This window comes from Xenopus laevis, chromosome 5L, assembly GCF_017654675.1.
Source record: "Xenopus laevis strain J_2021 chromosome 5L, Xenopus_laevis_v10.1, whole genome shotgun sequence".
Classification (NCBI taxonomy): Eukaryota; Metazoa; Chordata; class Amphibia; order Anura; family Pipidae; genus Xenopus; species Xenopus laevis.
The window spans coordinates 82,438,423-82,456,149 of record NC_054379.1 but is presented as its reverse complement, the minus strand read 5'-3'; the positions used below and the strand labels follow the sequence as shown (position 1 = coordinate 82,456,149).

The window sequence follows — 17,727 nt, the reverse complement described above, 5'->3', positions numbered from 1 at the left end:
TTTAATACGGGACAGTTGGGATGTAGAAGTAACCTATAATGTACACATAACATACAAGGGGTCACAGGGGAAAAGTGCCCCACAAAAAAAGTGCAAGAGCACCAAGGGGTACAGAAATGCAACGTTTAGTGCTCATTCGGAATGCACATCTGCCCAGGGTCTAGCTACACTCTGCACCTCATTACAGATAAAAAAAAAATCCTGCAAGAGGGGCAGGCATACACCCTAACCTGTAGCAACTAAATACAGGGAAGACAGAAAAGTGCATAAAACACGAAAGTTTGCGCTCTTTCTTTGCACTTATCCTGCATGTGATAAATAACCTGTATAATAATCTGCACAAAATGTTATGTTTAAAGCAAATTTCATAAAGTAACTACATAGGAAAAAGCTGAATTATGTAGCTAGTCACTGTAAACCAGTTCAACATTAATGGTTTAAGAAAGCTGTAAGAAGTTTTACTGGATATGTGCCTGTCTGGCCTTAAGGTTTCTCCAGTGCCCTGTTTGCTTTCAAGGCAGCCTCCGTGCAGCTGGTTAAGCACCAGCAGGCATCATCTTTGCAAGTATGCCAAGCGCTGCATATTCTTTTCCACTATTATAAAAATATCCATGCTACAAATGACTGCAGACTGTGAAATGCAGTGCAGAAAAAAATGTGCACCAGAAATAATCTTTTATTGTACAAAGCGATGGCAAACCTGAATACATAACTCATCCTGGAGGCATAGTAACATCTCTACTAATATGCACGTATGTGCTAGTTCTGATTTATGCATGATAACTCAAAAATATCTTCTTTAATTATAGTTTGCCTTATAGCCATTAAAAGGCTCCAGTCAGGCACATCACATTTATTAGAGGCAGCATGTCAAATAGGAGTTGACAATTACTGGTTATATCAATACACATTATGCCAGATGGTAATGAGCCATACACAAAGGGCCAGCCATCCAAAATAATCACGCCATTTTCCTCGGAAATGCTGAAGAGGTTATGGTTTATTACACAGTACTCATTAGATATACAGAGGCAACATTAGCAATTTTTCCTTCATTCGCATTTCATTTAAGAATCTGACTTCTCCAACTCGGTCAAGCCAGTACATAAGGTTAAAATCATTATGGCTAGCAATGCAAAAAAAGACTTGATTGTGAGCCTTATTAACAGAATAGCACAAATTAAAAGGAAAATCTTAGAATCATGAGCACAGATACCCATCTACAATGTAAATATTCAACAGTAGAATTACAGACTACGTGGACCACGTAGCAAGTAGGAATGCACCGAATACACTATTTTGGATTCGGCCGAACCCCCAAATCCTTTACAAAAGATTTGGCCGAATACCGAATCCTAATCTGCTTCCTTGTTTTGTGACAAAAAGTCATAAGATTTTACTCTCCTCCCCTAATTTGCATATGCAAATTACTATTCTGATTCTGGCAGAAGGATTCAGCCGAATCCTGCTGAAAAAGGCAGAATCCCGAACCGAATTCTGGATTTGGTGCATCCCTAGTAGAAAGCAGCAAGGGTCAAAATGTCCTTTATTCACCTGTCATCAATTTTCATGGAGATATATTGGTAAGGCATTGGATACGGCAGAACTGGTGGTGAAAAATAAGCTACCATTCTAATGCCAAAGTAAGTTTTCCTGGCTACTAGTCACTGCCACATCGTCTTCAGCTCCACAAAAAGCACTAAACAAAATTAGGGCCCAAGATGATTTACGTATGTATTAAGTGATAGCATTTTACAATTGGGGCAGATTTATTAAGGTTTGAGTTGTTTTTTCCTTGAAAATTTGAGTTTTGCAAAATTCCATGTTCGGTTAAAAAAAAAACTCCAATGAATCGAGTTTAAAAAAATAAATAAAAAATATTCAAGATTTATTAAACCCCAACCCAGGAAATAGCTTAAATCCGAAAATACAACCTGGCTCGGTTCTGTAGAAGTCAGTGGCAGATGTCCCTTGAACTATTTGAAGAGGTTAACAGCCTGCTTGATGATCGAGGGTTTTGCCCGAAAACTCCAATTGAGAACTCGATTTGATCAATTTAAGGTTTTCTGGTTGTGGGATTAGAATTCGCAAAATCGTGTTTTTGCCATTTGAGTTTTTACTTAAATAAGATAACACTTAAGTTTTGAGGTAATTCGAGTTTAAAAAACACTCTGACACTCCACGTTTGATAAATAACCCCCATAGGGGCAGATTTATTAACAGGCGAAATTTCTCCAGCGTCCACATCGCACCCAGCACAACACTTCGCCAGGCAAAAAAATTCACTCAGACTACGCTAATTCACTAAAATGCAGTGTTTCATCGTGGGCGCCGAAAACGGGCGACCTTTCGCTAGCATTACTTCGCCAATGCGAGCATTTGATAGTGAAGATGCACTAGCATTTCTGCCTTGTGAAACTTCACTAGTGATCTTGCGCTCAGGTCAATTTACATAGGGCGGGAAATTTAAAATTGTATGGACATCTTTATGTTAAATGGTGCATATACTTACAAATTGTACTTTTTAAAACATATGCCCAGGGAAGACAATAGAGTCATTCTAATGGCGTGCACATGTGCCCACTGTAACATTAATGTTCCCTATGTTTGCAAACGTATGGAGAAAACTGGTTACCCAAAAAAAGTTAAAGTTAGGTCTTTTGCAGACAATCAGACTAAAAAAAGGAAAAGACGCCAGGGTTTTTTGAACTTTAATGTATTTTTGGCTCACAGAATATAATGTAAGTGACAGAAGATTGAGGAAGATCTAGCTACTTTAATGCACTTCGCCTGGTCTGAGGTGGCGAAGGCAACTCTGGGGAAAGAGGTAACGTTCAGTAAAATCCGCACTTCAGTGAATTTGTGGAGTAACGTCCATTCGCCAGAGCGAATTGCCGCATGACGATAGGGGGCGAATGACCGCTAGCACCTGTCTCTTTCGCTAGCGAATTGCCACCTGCGCCAGTAAATGCACTTACTGATGAAAGGGAACCCTGGAGCTACCGCTACCCTGTATGTGTTGGTAATTCCATATACACACACACATACACACACACAGAATATTGTGAGTTGGTTCCTAAATTCAGGTAGTTGACAGCTGCATACAGGATGTGCTCTGAATCAGCAGAAAAGATGGGAAACAACATGGGCATTTTTAGAGGCACAGATCTCAAGGGCTGTGGTGATGTTGGGTGGCAAAAAAAAACACAACATTGTGATCGAACTGATCTTTTTTTCATTCTACTTACATGTCAGACCCCAAGGAAAGCCAAATAGCCGAAGCACATTGCATTTGCACATTCCTACAAAAACAAAACAGCATATACTGGCACTATATAAATACATGGTAATAATAATAATGTTAACTTTCACCCTATGAGCCAATCAAAAATCAGTATCCAATGGTGAAAAATGCCGGATGCAAAGATGTTTTAAATTTTCCTTTCATTTTCTCCGTTTCACTGTGAAATGTGATTTGCAAAGAATATTTTGAAACAAATTGCAAGAGAGCAACACAAATTTCAATTACAAAGTGGTGTCGGTTACCTCTAGACACCAGCATCTCTCTGTATCAATATGCAGTCAGCCAAGTGTTTCCCTGAAACATATTACATCTAATGAATGTTCGTGTAACACTAGAAGTGTAGACATTATTCTTTAAACACTTAAAGAATGAACATTAAAATGCATTGAGGCCAAATGTGTAGCATGCATAAATTAAACACCTTGCTACTGAAGGTCTCAAGTAAGTTACAGGGTTAGACTGAGTCCATGTGTAAAATGAAGCAATAGAATTCCTAATGAATCAGATGAGTGTAGGACTAACTTATTGGCTAGTATAAGGTACCTTTGACTTAATCTTGACATGGTTTGGCTGAGTCATGGGGTCATTTATCAACACTGGGCAAATTTGCCCATGGGCAATTACCTATAGCAGCCAATCAGTGATTAGCTTTTTGAAGCCAGCTGCAAGTAGAACAATGAATGCAGCAATTTGATTGGTTGCCATGTGTTACTGCCCATGGGCAAATTTGCCCTTTGTTGATAAATGACCCCCTGACTCAGCCAAACCATGTGAAGATTAAGTCAAAGGTACCTTATACTAACCAATAAGTTAGTCCTACACTCATCTGATTCATTAGGAATTCTATTGCTTCATTTTACACATGGACTCAGTCTAACCCTGTAACTTACTAGCTGCTTTCAATGTTAAAACTCCCAAACTTGGCTGCCCTTTTATTGGCCACCAGTGGGATCACCTGACTATAGCTGGGAAGGGTGGGAGCTGGTCACTGCTCCTGTATAAACTATAACAAACAAGGGAAAATTGTGCTCACCACTAATTTTTAAAACCATTAGGCGGGGGTGCAATGAGGCTGTGACCACAAAATACATATAGTCAAATACAAGAGTCCTCTGCACTCAACCCATTATCAATATATTTAAGACATTGAGACATGGGATGACTGATGTAGTTGACCAGCTTAAATATATTGCAATATATGGACAAACAATCCCTGTTTAGTTTAAAGAGTAAGGCATTTTTTGTAGCTTAAGGCACAAAATGTCTCCGTGCTTACTGATGTTATCAGTTATAATAGTTGCTTAGTGATATAATTTCTGTCACATGACTCACATTGTGCTTATATATATTTTCATATTTTAACAGATTTAGTTTTTATCCTGGCTACCACTTCCTGTAATCTTCATTTAAATAGAGATACTAAGACCCCCTCCCTTTGGTCAGCTGTAGCACAAAAAATGCTTAATTTAACAGAGAAGGTAAAAATGATGTGCAGCACAACCTCCAAGTTTCACAGAGAAAAAATGCTCATGGACTTCATTGTATTTTGTGAATTTTTTGCAGTTATGTGAAATTGTATGCAAAGAAATACAGGATAGATTCACTCATCAATAACCCTATTTACTTAAGTAATGCTGAAAAAAAAAATACAGGTATGGGACCTGTGATTCAGAATGCTCAGGACTTGGAGTTTACCAGATAAGGGATAATTCTGTATTTTGTATTTCCATGCCTTAAATCTTCTAAAAATAATTTAAATATCAAATTACCCCAATAATTGCTTTGCCTATAAAAGGATTCATTATATCTTGGCATAATGTACAAGGTACAGTCTTATATTTGCAGAGAAAAGGGAAATCATTTTTAAAAAAGGGAATATTTTATTGAGATTGAGTCTATGGGGCAAACGCGGCTAATGCTAGCGCAAATTCGCCAGTGTGACGTCATTTCGTTACTTCGCCGATTTACTTATGAGTGCTGGTGTAAATTCGCTAGAGAAGTGGACCTACGCTAGCGCTACTTCGCACCCTTACACCAGGTCGAGGTTGCGCTATGGTGAAGGGATGTAACTATGCTAATTCATTAACTTGCGCATTTTACTGAACGTTACCTCTTGCGCCAGACTTGCCTTTGCCACCTCAGACCAGGCGAAGTGCAGATAGGCCTTGCTTCAAAAAAAGTTGACATTTTTTCTAAGTCCCCAAAAATGCTGGCGTCTTACTTTTTTAAGGGTGATAGGCTGAAAAAGAGCATAATTTTTTTGGGGGTACCCTCCTTCCCCCCTACATTTCCTAACATATGGCACCTAAACTATACAGTGGGCACATGTATAGGGCAAAATAACAACTCTTATTTTATTCTTTAAAGCTTTCCCATGCTTGTGTAATGTAATGTATTTGCTGCTACGTTTACATCTATTGTACTTTAACATGGCGCGTAACTTTGGAAATTTCTGGATTTCTAGATAGCAGATCCCATACCCTTTACCTGTATTGCCCTGTAATTTGGAATTATAAAATTGAGGTTCAGTTGACACTAATAAGCCTAATGGCATTTTTGCATGATTATGCCAGTTCAGCAACTTTTTTCTACTAAACTATGGATACTTTATGGGGCTGTGTTGTTCTACTTGTGGGTCTTAGCCAGGTTTTGCTTGTACCCCTGTTACCAAACCTTTTAAACCTCATTTGATATAAATTTCCTTTTTTAACACTGATATATAGCACGGTGCTTCCCTGCTGTGTGCATGTTTTCAACCCATCACACTTTTATTGCAATAAAACATATTTTTTTAAATACATGTGCTTATAAAGAATTAATTTCTAGTAAAACATGGGTTTGTGCACATTATGAGCATTTCTACCAATTATGTACAAATCAACAGCAGTTTAATGGTCATTTAATACTTATACCGCCACAATCCCTTTGGATCCCTGATTTAGCTTGGGTGCTACTGAACCAAATGTGATTTGCAAATTTAACATTCAGCAAGAAAATAAATACAGTTAGATTTTATCAAAATATGTTAAGATAGTCCCTTTTTACTGCAGTGGATAAAATGTAAAATAACTGAGAACAAAAAAATAGCTCAATGACCCTGCTTTTAGGATCTGACATAACTAAGATTGTACAAGAAAAGTGCAAATGATTTTGGTTGTAAAGGGTCAGTTGTTTTGCTTTAGGGAGCATTATACATGACAGTAATTAGAAAGATTTCTGAGCAATGATCATATTTTAAGATGGCATGTATAATTTGCACTTAATTGCTCTCTTTGTGAGATCTAAACTAAATATTAATTTTACATTCATTCCCTACAGAGAACCGCCCTTGCACAATAAGAAGATTTTATCTCTCTTGCTTTTTATATTGCTGCAAATTATGGAATACAGCACATTAACTAAAACTAGTGTTGGAGATAAATTTGGTATTACTAGTTATTACCAGATAAAAAGCACATCCTTCCTTGCAGGTTCCTAAGCTACCTGAAATAAAACATACAACTTGACCTTAAATGGAGGTAAAGAAAGAAATACCTGGTTTACTGATACTACGGGAAGGAGAAGATGGTGCTGGAGGGGGATGTTAGGGTAAAGGTTATATTTTTCTATTGTTTATTTATTACATATTTTAAAAAGAACACCGTCTGAGGTCTTCCACTTTCTTATTTAACCCTTTAAGTCCCACATAACTTGGAATCTATGTTCTGTGGATAAAAGTACAGAAGTGCAGAAGTGCCACAGATGCTACTGCTTGCTTATTTAGGGTGTTTTATGATGGTACCTTACAAAATCTGGGGTATATAATGGGGTAAAATGCAAGCTTTGTGACGATTTTCCGAAAATGAAACCCATTTTGGATTCATCAGAATGTGTACTTTCGGAAAATATATGGTATTCTGTGGTTGACTTACTAATTTGCTGCTTTTACCCTACATAAATCAGGTAGTATTTATTTTGGTAGAAATATATGCTATGAAATGTGTATGCCTTAACTTCATTTTGGAGTCTCTAGGCTCCAGATACTTTAGTATTCATATGCACAATTGGCATTAAACTGTTTAGTGGACCCTTGGCATTCATATTTGCTATGTGGCAGAAAAGATGCGATTTTCCATTATTACATCAAAAGCATCAGATTTGGGTAAGCATTGTGAATCAGTAGCTTGGAGTAGAATGATTACCCGTTTTGGATTCGCCTGAATGTGTACTTTCCATAAATATATGGGTTACTGGTGTAAACCTACAGTTCCAGTTTTTTTGGCTATGGAATCTAAAGTATGCTGTATCGTGCTGTAGTGCTTTGAAAATTTGGTAATTTACTGCTGCAAACCTATGATCTATAAAAGTTATAAATCTCCATAAAACTATGCATATCTGGTATTGGCACATTTGAGAGACATGAGGCTTTCCAAATCAGTCGATTTTGTGTGCATGAAATAATATATCATGAAAAATAGCCATTTTTGAAAAAAATTATTTGGTATTTGGAGCTATATATCTTGCTCCAGAAGTGGAAATACACAAACACAAAAAGTAGGTGAACTAAAAATCCGTCCCAGGAAATGCCCCTAAAGTGAGAGAAAACTGGCACTGAATGCAAATGAAAAGGGAAATTCTGCTGGCACTTAAAGGATATAACTAAAAAGGTTACTTTAAGAAGAGTGAAGGGAGACCCATGCTATGGATTCTGTATTACATATAACAGGCTTTGCATATAAACATAGCAAAGCATGAATTTTTCCATTATGGCTCCCAGCATTATCTCATAAAGGGGCTTTCAAAACTTCTGATGATTGGCCTGCAAAAGACGCTGGCAATTTTTAGCCTGATAGTGTATACAATTAGAGTTTAGAACAGCATGCTGAAATGTAAAGCAGCAAATACCTGGAAACAGAGGTCATATGGCACAAGATATATGCCCACTGAAATACACATATATTGTGCAAATCTGAATATTTTACTACAATAACACATGTGTGTGTGGGGGGGGGAGTGGAGGTTAAGGTTGTACTTGTATAGCAGAGATTTTGTTGCATTTCCATAAGTGACAGACTGCGCCTCATTTTAACACTTTGTGAAAAGCCCATTTGGGATTGTTCCATATGACTGAATTAGAGCAGAACGATGCCATCTTACTATTAAATCCTTCAGTGCAATTAAGACTTTATACAATTCGCTGCCCACCAATCCTGCTTTAGAGCCATTAAACTCTTCCCTAGCCCTACTCACCATGGAGACAACAGTATCGCACAGTAAACTGACACACAGAACTCTCCAAGCATCCAGTCAAGCCAAGATTCAGGCACGTGCAATGAGTCAGATTATCCTGGCTGTGCAAATCCTTAATCTAGTCTTTCTATAGCCTGAAATCATAAATGCTACAGTACATTACAAAAGCTTTAAGTAGAAACACCACGGCCAGCAGACAATTGCATTACTTTCCATTTCTTTATGTTCTCTCTGCATGTACGGACAGCAAAACATACAAAGTACTACCTTTTCCCTGCTACAAAACAGCATGTCCCTACATGTCTGCCTACATTAAAAGAACATGCTAAAAGAGAATTGGAAAAGCATGTGCTTGATGGGGTCGTTCACCTTTGAGTTTTAGTATGATGTAGAGAGTGATATTCTGAGACAATTTGCAATAGGTTTTCATGTTTTATTATTAGTGGTTTTTGAGTTATTTAGCTTTTTATTCAGCAGCTCTCCAGTTTGCAATTTCAGCAATCTGGTTGCTACGGTCCAAATTACAATAGCATCCATGCACTGATTTGAATAAGAGACTGGAATATGAATAGTTACATAGTTACATAGTTAAATTGGGTTGAAAAAAGACAAAGTCCATCAAGTTCAACCCCTCCAAATGAAAACCCAGCATCCATACACACCGCCCTTTTTACTTTTAATTAAATTCTATATACCCATACCTATACTAACTATAGAGCTTAGTATCATAATAGCCTTTGATATTATGTCTGTCCAAGAAATCATCAAAGCCATTCTTAAAGGCATTAACTGAATCAGCCATCACAACATCACCCGGCAGTGCATTCCACAACCTCACTGTCTTGACTGTGAAGAACCCCCTATGTTGCTTCAAATGAAAGTTCTTTTCTTCTAGTCTAAAGGGGTGGCCTCTGGTACGGTGATCCACTTTATGGGTAAAAAGGTCCCCTGCCATTTGTCTATAATGTCCTCTAATGTACTTGTAAAGTGTAATCATGTCCCCTCGCAAGCACCTTTTTTTTCCAGAGAAAACAACCCCAACCTTGACAGTCTACCCTCATAATTTAAGTCTTCCATCCCTCTAACCAATTTAGTTGCACGTCTCTGCACTCTCTCCAGCTCATTTATATCCCTCTTAAGGACTGGAGTCCAAAACTGCACTGCATACTCCAGATGAGGCCTTACCAGGGACCTATAAAGAGGCATAATTATGTTTTCATCCCTTGAGTTAATGCCCTTTTTTTATGCAAGACAGAACTTAATTTGCTTTAGTAGCTTCAGAATGACACTGCCCAGAATTAGACAACTTGTTATCTACAAAAAACCCTAGATCCTTCTCATTTAAGGAAACTCCCAACATACTGCCATTTAGTGTATAACTTGCATTTAAATTATTTTTACCAAAGTGCATAACCTTGCATTTATCAACATTGACAGTTTTCCAACTTAGACAAGTCACTCTGCAAAGTGGCAGCATCCTGCATGGAACCTATAGTTCTGCACAATTTAGTATCATCTGCAAAAATAGAAACAGTACTTTCAATGCCCACCTCCAGGTCATTAATAAACAAGTTGAAAAGCAAGGGACCTAGTACAGAGCCCTGTGGTACTCCACTAACAACACTGGTCCAATTAGAAAATGTTCCATTTACCACCACTCTTTGTAGTCTATCTTTTAGCCAGTTCTCTATCCAGGTACAAATACTATGTTCCAGGCCAACATTCCTTAATTTAACCAGTAACCTTTTGTGTTGCACTGTATCAAATGCTTTAGCAAAGTCTAAGTAAATCACATCCACTGCCATCCCAGAATCGAGGTCTCTACTTACCTTCTCATAAAAAGAAATTAAGTTAGTCTGACAAGATCTATTACACATAAAACCATGATGGCACAAACTCATAGTATTATGATTTGCTATGAAGTCCAGTATCTTATCCTTTATTAACCCTTCGAAAAGCTTTCCTACCACTGACGTCAGACTAACTGGCCTATAGTTTTAAGGCTGAGAACGGGATCCTTTTATGAATAGAGGCACCACATTAGCAATTCGCCAGTCTCTCTGCACTATGCCAGATCTCAAAGAATCCTGAAAAATTAAGTAAAGAGGTTTGGCAATCACAGAGCTTAGCTCGCTAAGTACCCTGGGATGAATACCATCTGGCCCCGGACCTTTTAATGTTAATCTTAACATGTTCTATTCTCTTTTGAATTTCATCATGTGTGAACCATGCATCATTAGTTGTATTACTAGAATTTGGACTATTAAGAAGGAAACCTTCACTTACTGGTTCCTCATTTGTGTAGCTAGATGAAAAATATGAGTTCAGAATCTGCGCTTTTATTTTGTTTTCAAAATCAATTTTAGCTTACCCTTTTAGCTTCTTTGCATCATTTATTGGCCTCCTTGTACCTTATAAATGAATAGGAGAGGGCCTGAATAGAAAGACAAGTAATAAAAAGCAGCAAGAACAATACATTTGGAGCTTTACAGAGTTTGTATTTTTTAGATGGGGTCAGTGACCTCCATTTGAAAGCTAGAAAGATTCAGAAGAAAAAGGCAAATAATTCCAAAACTATAAAAAAATAAACAAGGATGACCAATAGAAAAGTTGCTTAGAATTGGCCTTTCTATAACATACTAAAAATGTACCATCTCTTTAAATACTATTAGCTTTGGCTAATCCCTTATTTAGACTGTCCCATCATGCATTCATTTCACCTTTAGATATGTCATATGTCATATGTTTGTTGTGTTGCTGTGTTGTGTTGCTGTTACCTGCTTCCCGTTCTAGTCAACTGGAACAGCTGAAGGTAGCAGTTTCAACCATGAGCTATAACGATTACTTTCAGCAGTGAGTTACTACAATTCCCACTTGTGTGTTTAGACATTGTGGAGCAAAAGTTGTGCAGGCCACACTTTGCCCACAGATTCCTGCCCTCCTTAGTGGTAGTAATATTTGCCGAGTGGGTTCTTATCAGTATGCTGTATTGTTTTTGTATTCTTGTGCCTAGGAGAATTGTCCCTGAGCTCATCTAAAGTACTCCTTTATTTTTCCCATACCAGTTAATTGCACACTGGAACGTACTCCTTATCACTCCCTTCTACTCCCTTTTACTCCTTTCCCATGATCAGAGGCTATATAATGTCTGGTCAATCCTTTGTTCTGTCTTCTGTCTCTCTTGAGTACAGGATCCACTTATTCCATTTATTAAAATACAGTACAGTATTTTTCTCTGTATTAATAAAACAGTAGCTTGTACTTGATTCCATTAAGATATAATTAATCCTTATTGGAATCAACCCCATCGTATTGGGTTTATTTAATGTTTACATGATTTTCTAATAGACTTAAGGCATGAAGATCCAATTTACAGAAAGATCCGTTATCTGGAAAACCTCAGGTCCCAAGCATTCTGGATAACAGGTCCCTTACCTGCAATTTGTTTAATCTGATTGATTAACCTGTTCTGCTGAGGATAAACACAATACGTTTATAAAACAATAAAAGCGTAATATAGAATACAAGAACTGTTTAATGAAGTTAATCTCTTATCTCTTGTTTCTCTGCATTTATTCCATATCTAAATGATGTAGGTTCACATGGAAAGAGTGAAGAAATGTTGGATTTACTTGCCATTAATAACCTGCAAGGCTAACTGAACTGCAGATTTTAATTAGAGTAAAACAGCATGGGTTCTAAAATTAAGATGAGAAATAATAAATTTTTCCAACATTTATAATAATTTACGGTATTTTATGATGACCTGGATATAACAATACAAAATCATTCTATATGAATAAACTATTATAACATGATGGTGCAATGGATAACTGTACCTGTTCTCATGGAAAATGCATAAATAAAAGAGATTTAAAAAAAAACCCAAAGCTTTCTGTACTTCACTGCCATTTGTAAACACAAGGCATAATAAAAGTGAGCAGATTTGAATTTAAAACAAAGTAAATTATCATCTTTTCATTTATAATTGCAGTCATTTGGTGTAATACCAGGAAAAGATCACTCTAGCTGCCATCTTCATAGTGCATACCTCACAACTGTCCTGTTTTAAGAGAGACAAGTCCCTCTTTTGACCCGCAGTCCCTCGTTTGTACTGGAAAGTCAAGTTTTTCTCTGCACTCAACAGCCAGAAAAAGAAACAACATTTCTAACTAAATTGGCTTCTGGCAGAGAGCCCAGAACAACCACAGCAGCAGATAAGATACTTTTTGTAACAAATAAGTAATTGTAACAATATAAGATAACAGGTCCTTTTTGAGAAGTTAGACTCACAGCTTAAAGGGCAATTCACCTTCACTAGCAAAACTGTAATAACTGAAAAAACCACAGAAATATGTTCAAACTTTCATAACCTGCCAAATTCTGTAAAATGAACATCAAAAATGGACAAATGAAAAATGGGCGTGGTCAAAACGATTTTGCCGTGCTATGCACACCAACTTTTTTGTCCCTCTTTTTGTTTCCAAAATGTTGACACAGCTAGCACATCACTATCCATAGCAATCTTACCCTATCCAGCCTCTTCGTAGCATCGTTGGTAGGTATTACTCTATCCCAAGCCTGATCTATAAAGGCAGATGATAAGTTACCTGTTATGTACATTTCTATGCAAGTTTATATCTGTTTATGCGCAGTCACCTCATTGCACTGCTATTTCAGTTCTTGCCCAGGTATTTAGACCCCATATTATACAGATGCCTCTCACCCCTTTAGTTTACACATGCTACACAGTGTTTAATGTATTTGTTATATGATATGACATACTGTACAGCTTACTAAGCACTGTCATTTCTGTCTTTCCCTAGTTTTACACCTTGCCCTTTGTAGTGAGGACAGAACAAGCTCCAATAAAGTATAAGCTACTGTTCTATTGCTATACCATCATTTAAACTGTCAAATTTATTATGAAAACAATTTTTTAACTTACCTGGCACAAATGCCACTAACCAGGTCATGCTGGAATGTGTGATCTGCTGATTTACTTAGCCCAGCAGCTTTAGAGATAAGAAGCACTACCAGGCCTCGCATCTGCATCTGGTTTTTTAGACTGTCATTCACAAATGTCCTGAGGAGATATAACAAATTAGTATATAAGCATCATATGGCATTTTCCTGTAATTTATATATCATGTACAGCTGAGCACATACAAGTAGCATTGTATCAATAAAGTTATACATATATACGTGATGTGGTTGTTTTAGTAAGCTTCCACTTGTGACCAGTGTTGCTTTTTGCCTATGCAGCTTATCTGTGTTAGGCACTGAAAACCCTGTAATTGTGGCACAAACTATTTGGCCTCTTTGAATGTGTTTGTTACCTTGTACTAGTTTAGAAACTAGTGTCCATGATTGCCAGACTTCTTACTGGCCATCAACATTATTGTTTTATTAAATGTTTTGAGAAGGGCAGAATAGAGGGCCTGGAGGATGGGCTGGGGGCAGAGCAGAAGTTGCAGAAGTACATTGCCAGTACATTTTTAATACCAGCTCTGGCCCTGACTGGTATTTTACCAGCTAATAATATCAAAATGTGTCATTCTCAATATAAAGACAATGCATTATAACTTACCACAAAGCAGTGTCCTTTGCTGCATACCTCATGTCAGTCACTCCCTCCTGACATGTTTCGTGAATCACATGTTTTGATATTATTTGCTGTGATGACTTGTCACTAATATGTTTGAAGTTATTTACTCATGTTTCATATTGATTATTTGCTATATGCTATTGGACCCTTTGCACAGTACCCACTTATGGATGGTGTATATTCCCAAACTAAGGGTTTATTTATTTTACCGACTGCTAGGCTGGTAAAATACATGTAATTGTCATTTTGGTTTTGTTGTATTACTTTGCCCAAATTGCGCATGTAGGTTCTTTAAAAGGGCCAGATTCTTTGTCAGCAAGACAAAGACTTAAACAAGCAATTGTTTAAAACACAGGCAAAAATCTGTTCGGAACATTGTATGACTGTCTTTTACATGTGCAAAAGAGTGATTTCCCAAAATATCTATTTAGCCATCTATCTACACATATATAGCACACACAAAGTCTTATTAGTGTTGTGCTTCTTATATAACAGGAGGTTGTTTAAGGCTGTTGTACGATTCCTCTGGGATTCAAGTCCAATTCACTCCTGAACAGCACAACTCTAGGGGGCCGATTCACTAAGCTCGAGTGAAGGATTCGAATGAAAAATACTTCGAATTTCGAAGTATTTTTTGGGTTCTTCGACTACGACCTTCGACTTCGATTCGAACGTTTCGAACGAAAAATCGTTCGACTATTCGACCATTCGATAGTCGAAGTACTTTCCCTTTAAAAAAAACTTCGACCCCCTACTTCGGCAGATAAAACCTACCGAAGTCAATGTTAGCCTATGGGGAAGGTCCCCATAGGTTTGCTAACCTTTTTTTGATCGAAGGATTTTCCTTCGATCGTTGGATTAAAATCCTTCGAATCGTTCGATTCGAAGGATTTAATCGTTCGATCGAACGAAAAATCCTTCGATCGATCGAACGAACGTTTAGCGCTAAATCCTTCGACTTGGATATTCGAAGTCGAAGGATTTCAATTCGAGGGTCGAATTTCGAAGTATTTTTTACTTCGAAATTCGACCCTTAGTGAATCTGCCCCTAGGTATTAATTCACAAAGGGCTGCTCCCCTGGCACATAATTAGCAGCTGCGCAGGTTGTACAGGGACATGGTGGATATGGAAGGGAAAATTCTTAAAGGGTATGTTAACTGGCAAAGTGTGTTTCATTTGGGAGTGTTTTATAGCAAGAAACTCAAAGGTCTGTGCTTGCTAAAAATAAACATTGTAATTGGGACAAAAGGAGAAAAATTATTTTTGTTAAACTCTATTAACTGCATGCATTACATGGAGATGTTTTCCCACAAGACTTGTACAGCTTCTGTGAAATAGATTACTTAACAATACATATATTCCATATCCCATAAACATTAAAACTCTGCATTATATACAGTCATATGAAAAAGTTTGGGAACCCTTCTTTGGAGTTTTGTTTATCATTGGCTGAGCTTTCAAAGTAACAACTTACTTTTAATATATAACATGCCTTATGGAAAGAGTAGTATTTCAGCAGTGACAAAGTTTATTGGATTAACACAAAATATGCAATATGCATCATAACAAAATTAGACAGCACATAAATTTAGGCACCCCAACTGAGATATTACATCAATAATTAGTTTAGTTCCTTTTGCAAACGTAACAGCCTCACAGTTATTGATGGCTGACGAGCATGGACAGCCTGCTACATATCAACCCATAGATTTTCCATGCTATTCAAGTTGGGGGACTGTGGCGGCCATTCCAGAATATTGTACTTCTCCCTCTGCATAAATGCCTTCGTAATTCTGAAGTGTGTTTAGGTTCAATGTTATGTTGGAATATCCAACCTCTGCGAACTTCAACTTAGTGACTGATGCTTGAGCATTATCCTGAAGAATATTGGGTTGAATTCATCCAACCCTCGACTTTAACACGGGCCCCAGTCCCTGAACACAGCCCCCCAGCATGATGGAACTTCCACCAAATATGACAGTAGGTAGCAGGTATTTTTCTTGGAATGCGGTGTTCCTCTTTTGCCATGCAAAGTGCTTTTTGTTATGACCAAATAACTACATTTTTGTCTCATCAGTCAAAAGCACTTTGTTCCAAAATGACTGTGGCTTGTCTAAATGAGCTTTTGCATACAGCAACTTTTGCAACTGTTTGGGATGTGAGTGCAGAAAAGGCTTCTTTCTCATCACCCTGCCATACAGATGTTCTTTGTGCAAATTGCGCTGAATTGTAGAACGATGTACAGATACACCATCTGCAGCAAGATGTTCTTGCAGGTCTTTGGAGATGATCTTCAGGTTGTCTGTAACCATTCTCACAATCCTCCACATATGCCGCTCCTGTATTTTTCTTGCCGTGCCAGACCTGGGTTTTCCAGCAACTGTGCCTGTGAACTTCCATTTCCTGATTACATTCCTTACAGTTGAAACTGACAGTTTAAACCACTGAGATAGCTTTTTGTAGCCTTCCCCTAAACCATGATACTGAACAATCTTTGTTTTCAGATGTTTTGAGAGTTGCTTTTAGGATCCCATGCTGTCACTTTTCAGAGGAGAGTCAAACAGAAGCACAACTTGCAATTGGCCACCAAAAATACATTTTCTTATGATTGGACACACCTGCCTATGAAGTTCAAGGCTTAACGAGCTAATGCAACCAATTTGGTGTTGCCAGTAATCAGTATTGAGCAGATACATGCATTCAAATTAGCAAAATTACAAGGGTACCCAAATATTTGCATAGCCAGTTTTTCACATTTGATTTAATTTCATACAACTGAATACTGCTTCAATAAAAATCTTTGTTCAGAAAACACCCCAGTACTCAGATGTTCCTGGGAAATGAAAGACATACCACTGTTATCTATTTTGTTGAAAGTGGTTTAAATTATTATGCAGTCTGAGAGGGGTTCCCAAACGTTTTAATATGAATGTATGTACAGTATGTATGCATGGGAATGAATGCATGTATATTAAACTGGACAATACATTTGTGCAGGTTCAACTAACAGAGCTGAAGACTGCATGTATAGTATGGAAACTAAGAATTAAGCTGGCCACAGAGGCAAAGATAAAGCTGTATGAAGATTAGTTTTGTACGATTTTTGGACCGTGTTTGGATTGTCCTGACATTTTTCGTACCATGATGATCGGTTCTGTAGTGGATCAGACAGGTTGGAAGATTACTTTCGGCTAACGATATCTCTGCATGTATTATCTATCTGACAATATCAATGGGCGACTGTCACTAGAATTTGTCGGTCATAACTTTCATACAATTGCTGTCATGTCCAGACCATTGTCTGATTTGTTCTTTTACCACTTTATTTAATCTGAATATTTAGTTGCAGATTGGAAGATTGCAACGTACAATCGTTGGTCGGATTTGAGGCTAAAATGTGCACATTTGCGGCCAGCTTTAGGATCCCATTTTTGTCCAGTACAAAAAATTAATTGCTACAGGTATGGGACCTATAGCAATTAATTTTATGGGACCTGTTATCCAGAATGTTCGGGCCCTGGGGTTTTCCAGATAAAGGATCTTTACATAATTTGGATCTCTATACTTTGTCTAAAAAATCAGTTA

General features: G+C 37.5%; 1 protein-coding gene across 1 annotated transcript in view; it reads right to left on the bottom strand.

Annotated features, from left to right (window-relative positions):
- The window catches only part of LOC108716846 (all trans-polyprenyl-diphosphate synthase PDSS2), a 100,222-nt gene that overhangs the window by 59,716 nt on the left and 22,779 nt on the right, over nt 1–17,727 (bottom strand). The window contains exon 2 of the mRNA XM_018263337.2: nt 13,482–13,619. Coding sequence (XP_018118826.1) covers nt 13,482–13,619 — 138 coding nt within the window. The remainder of the gene's footprint in view (nt 1–13,481; nt 13,620–17,727) is intronic.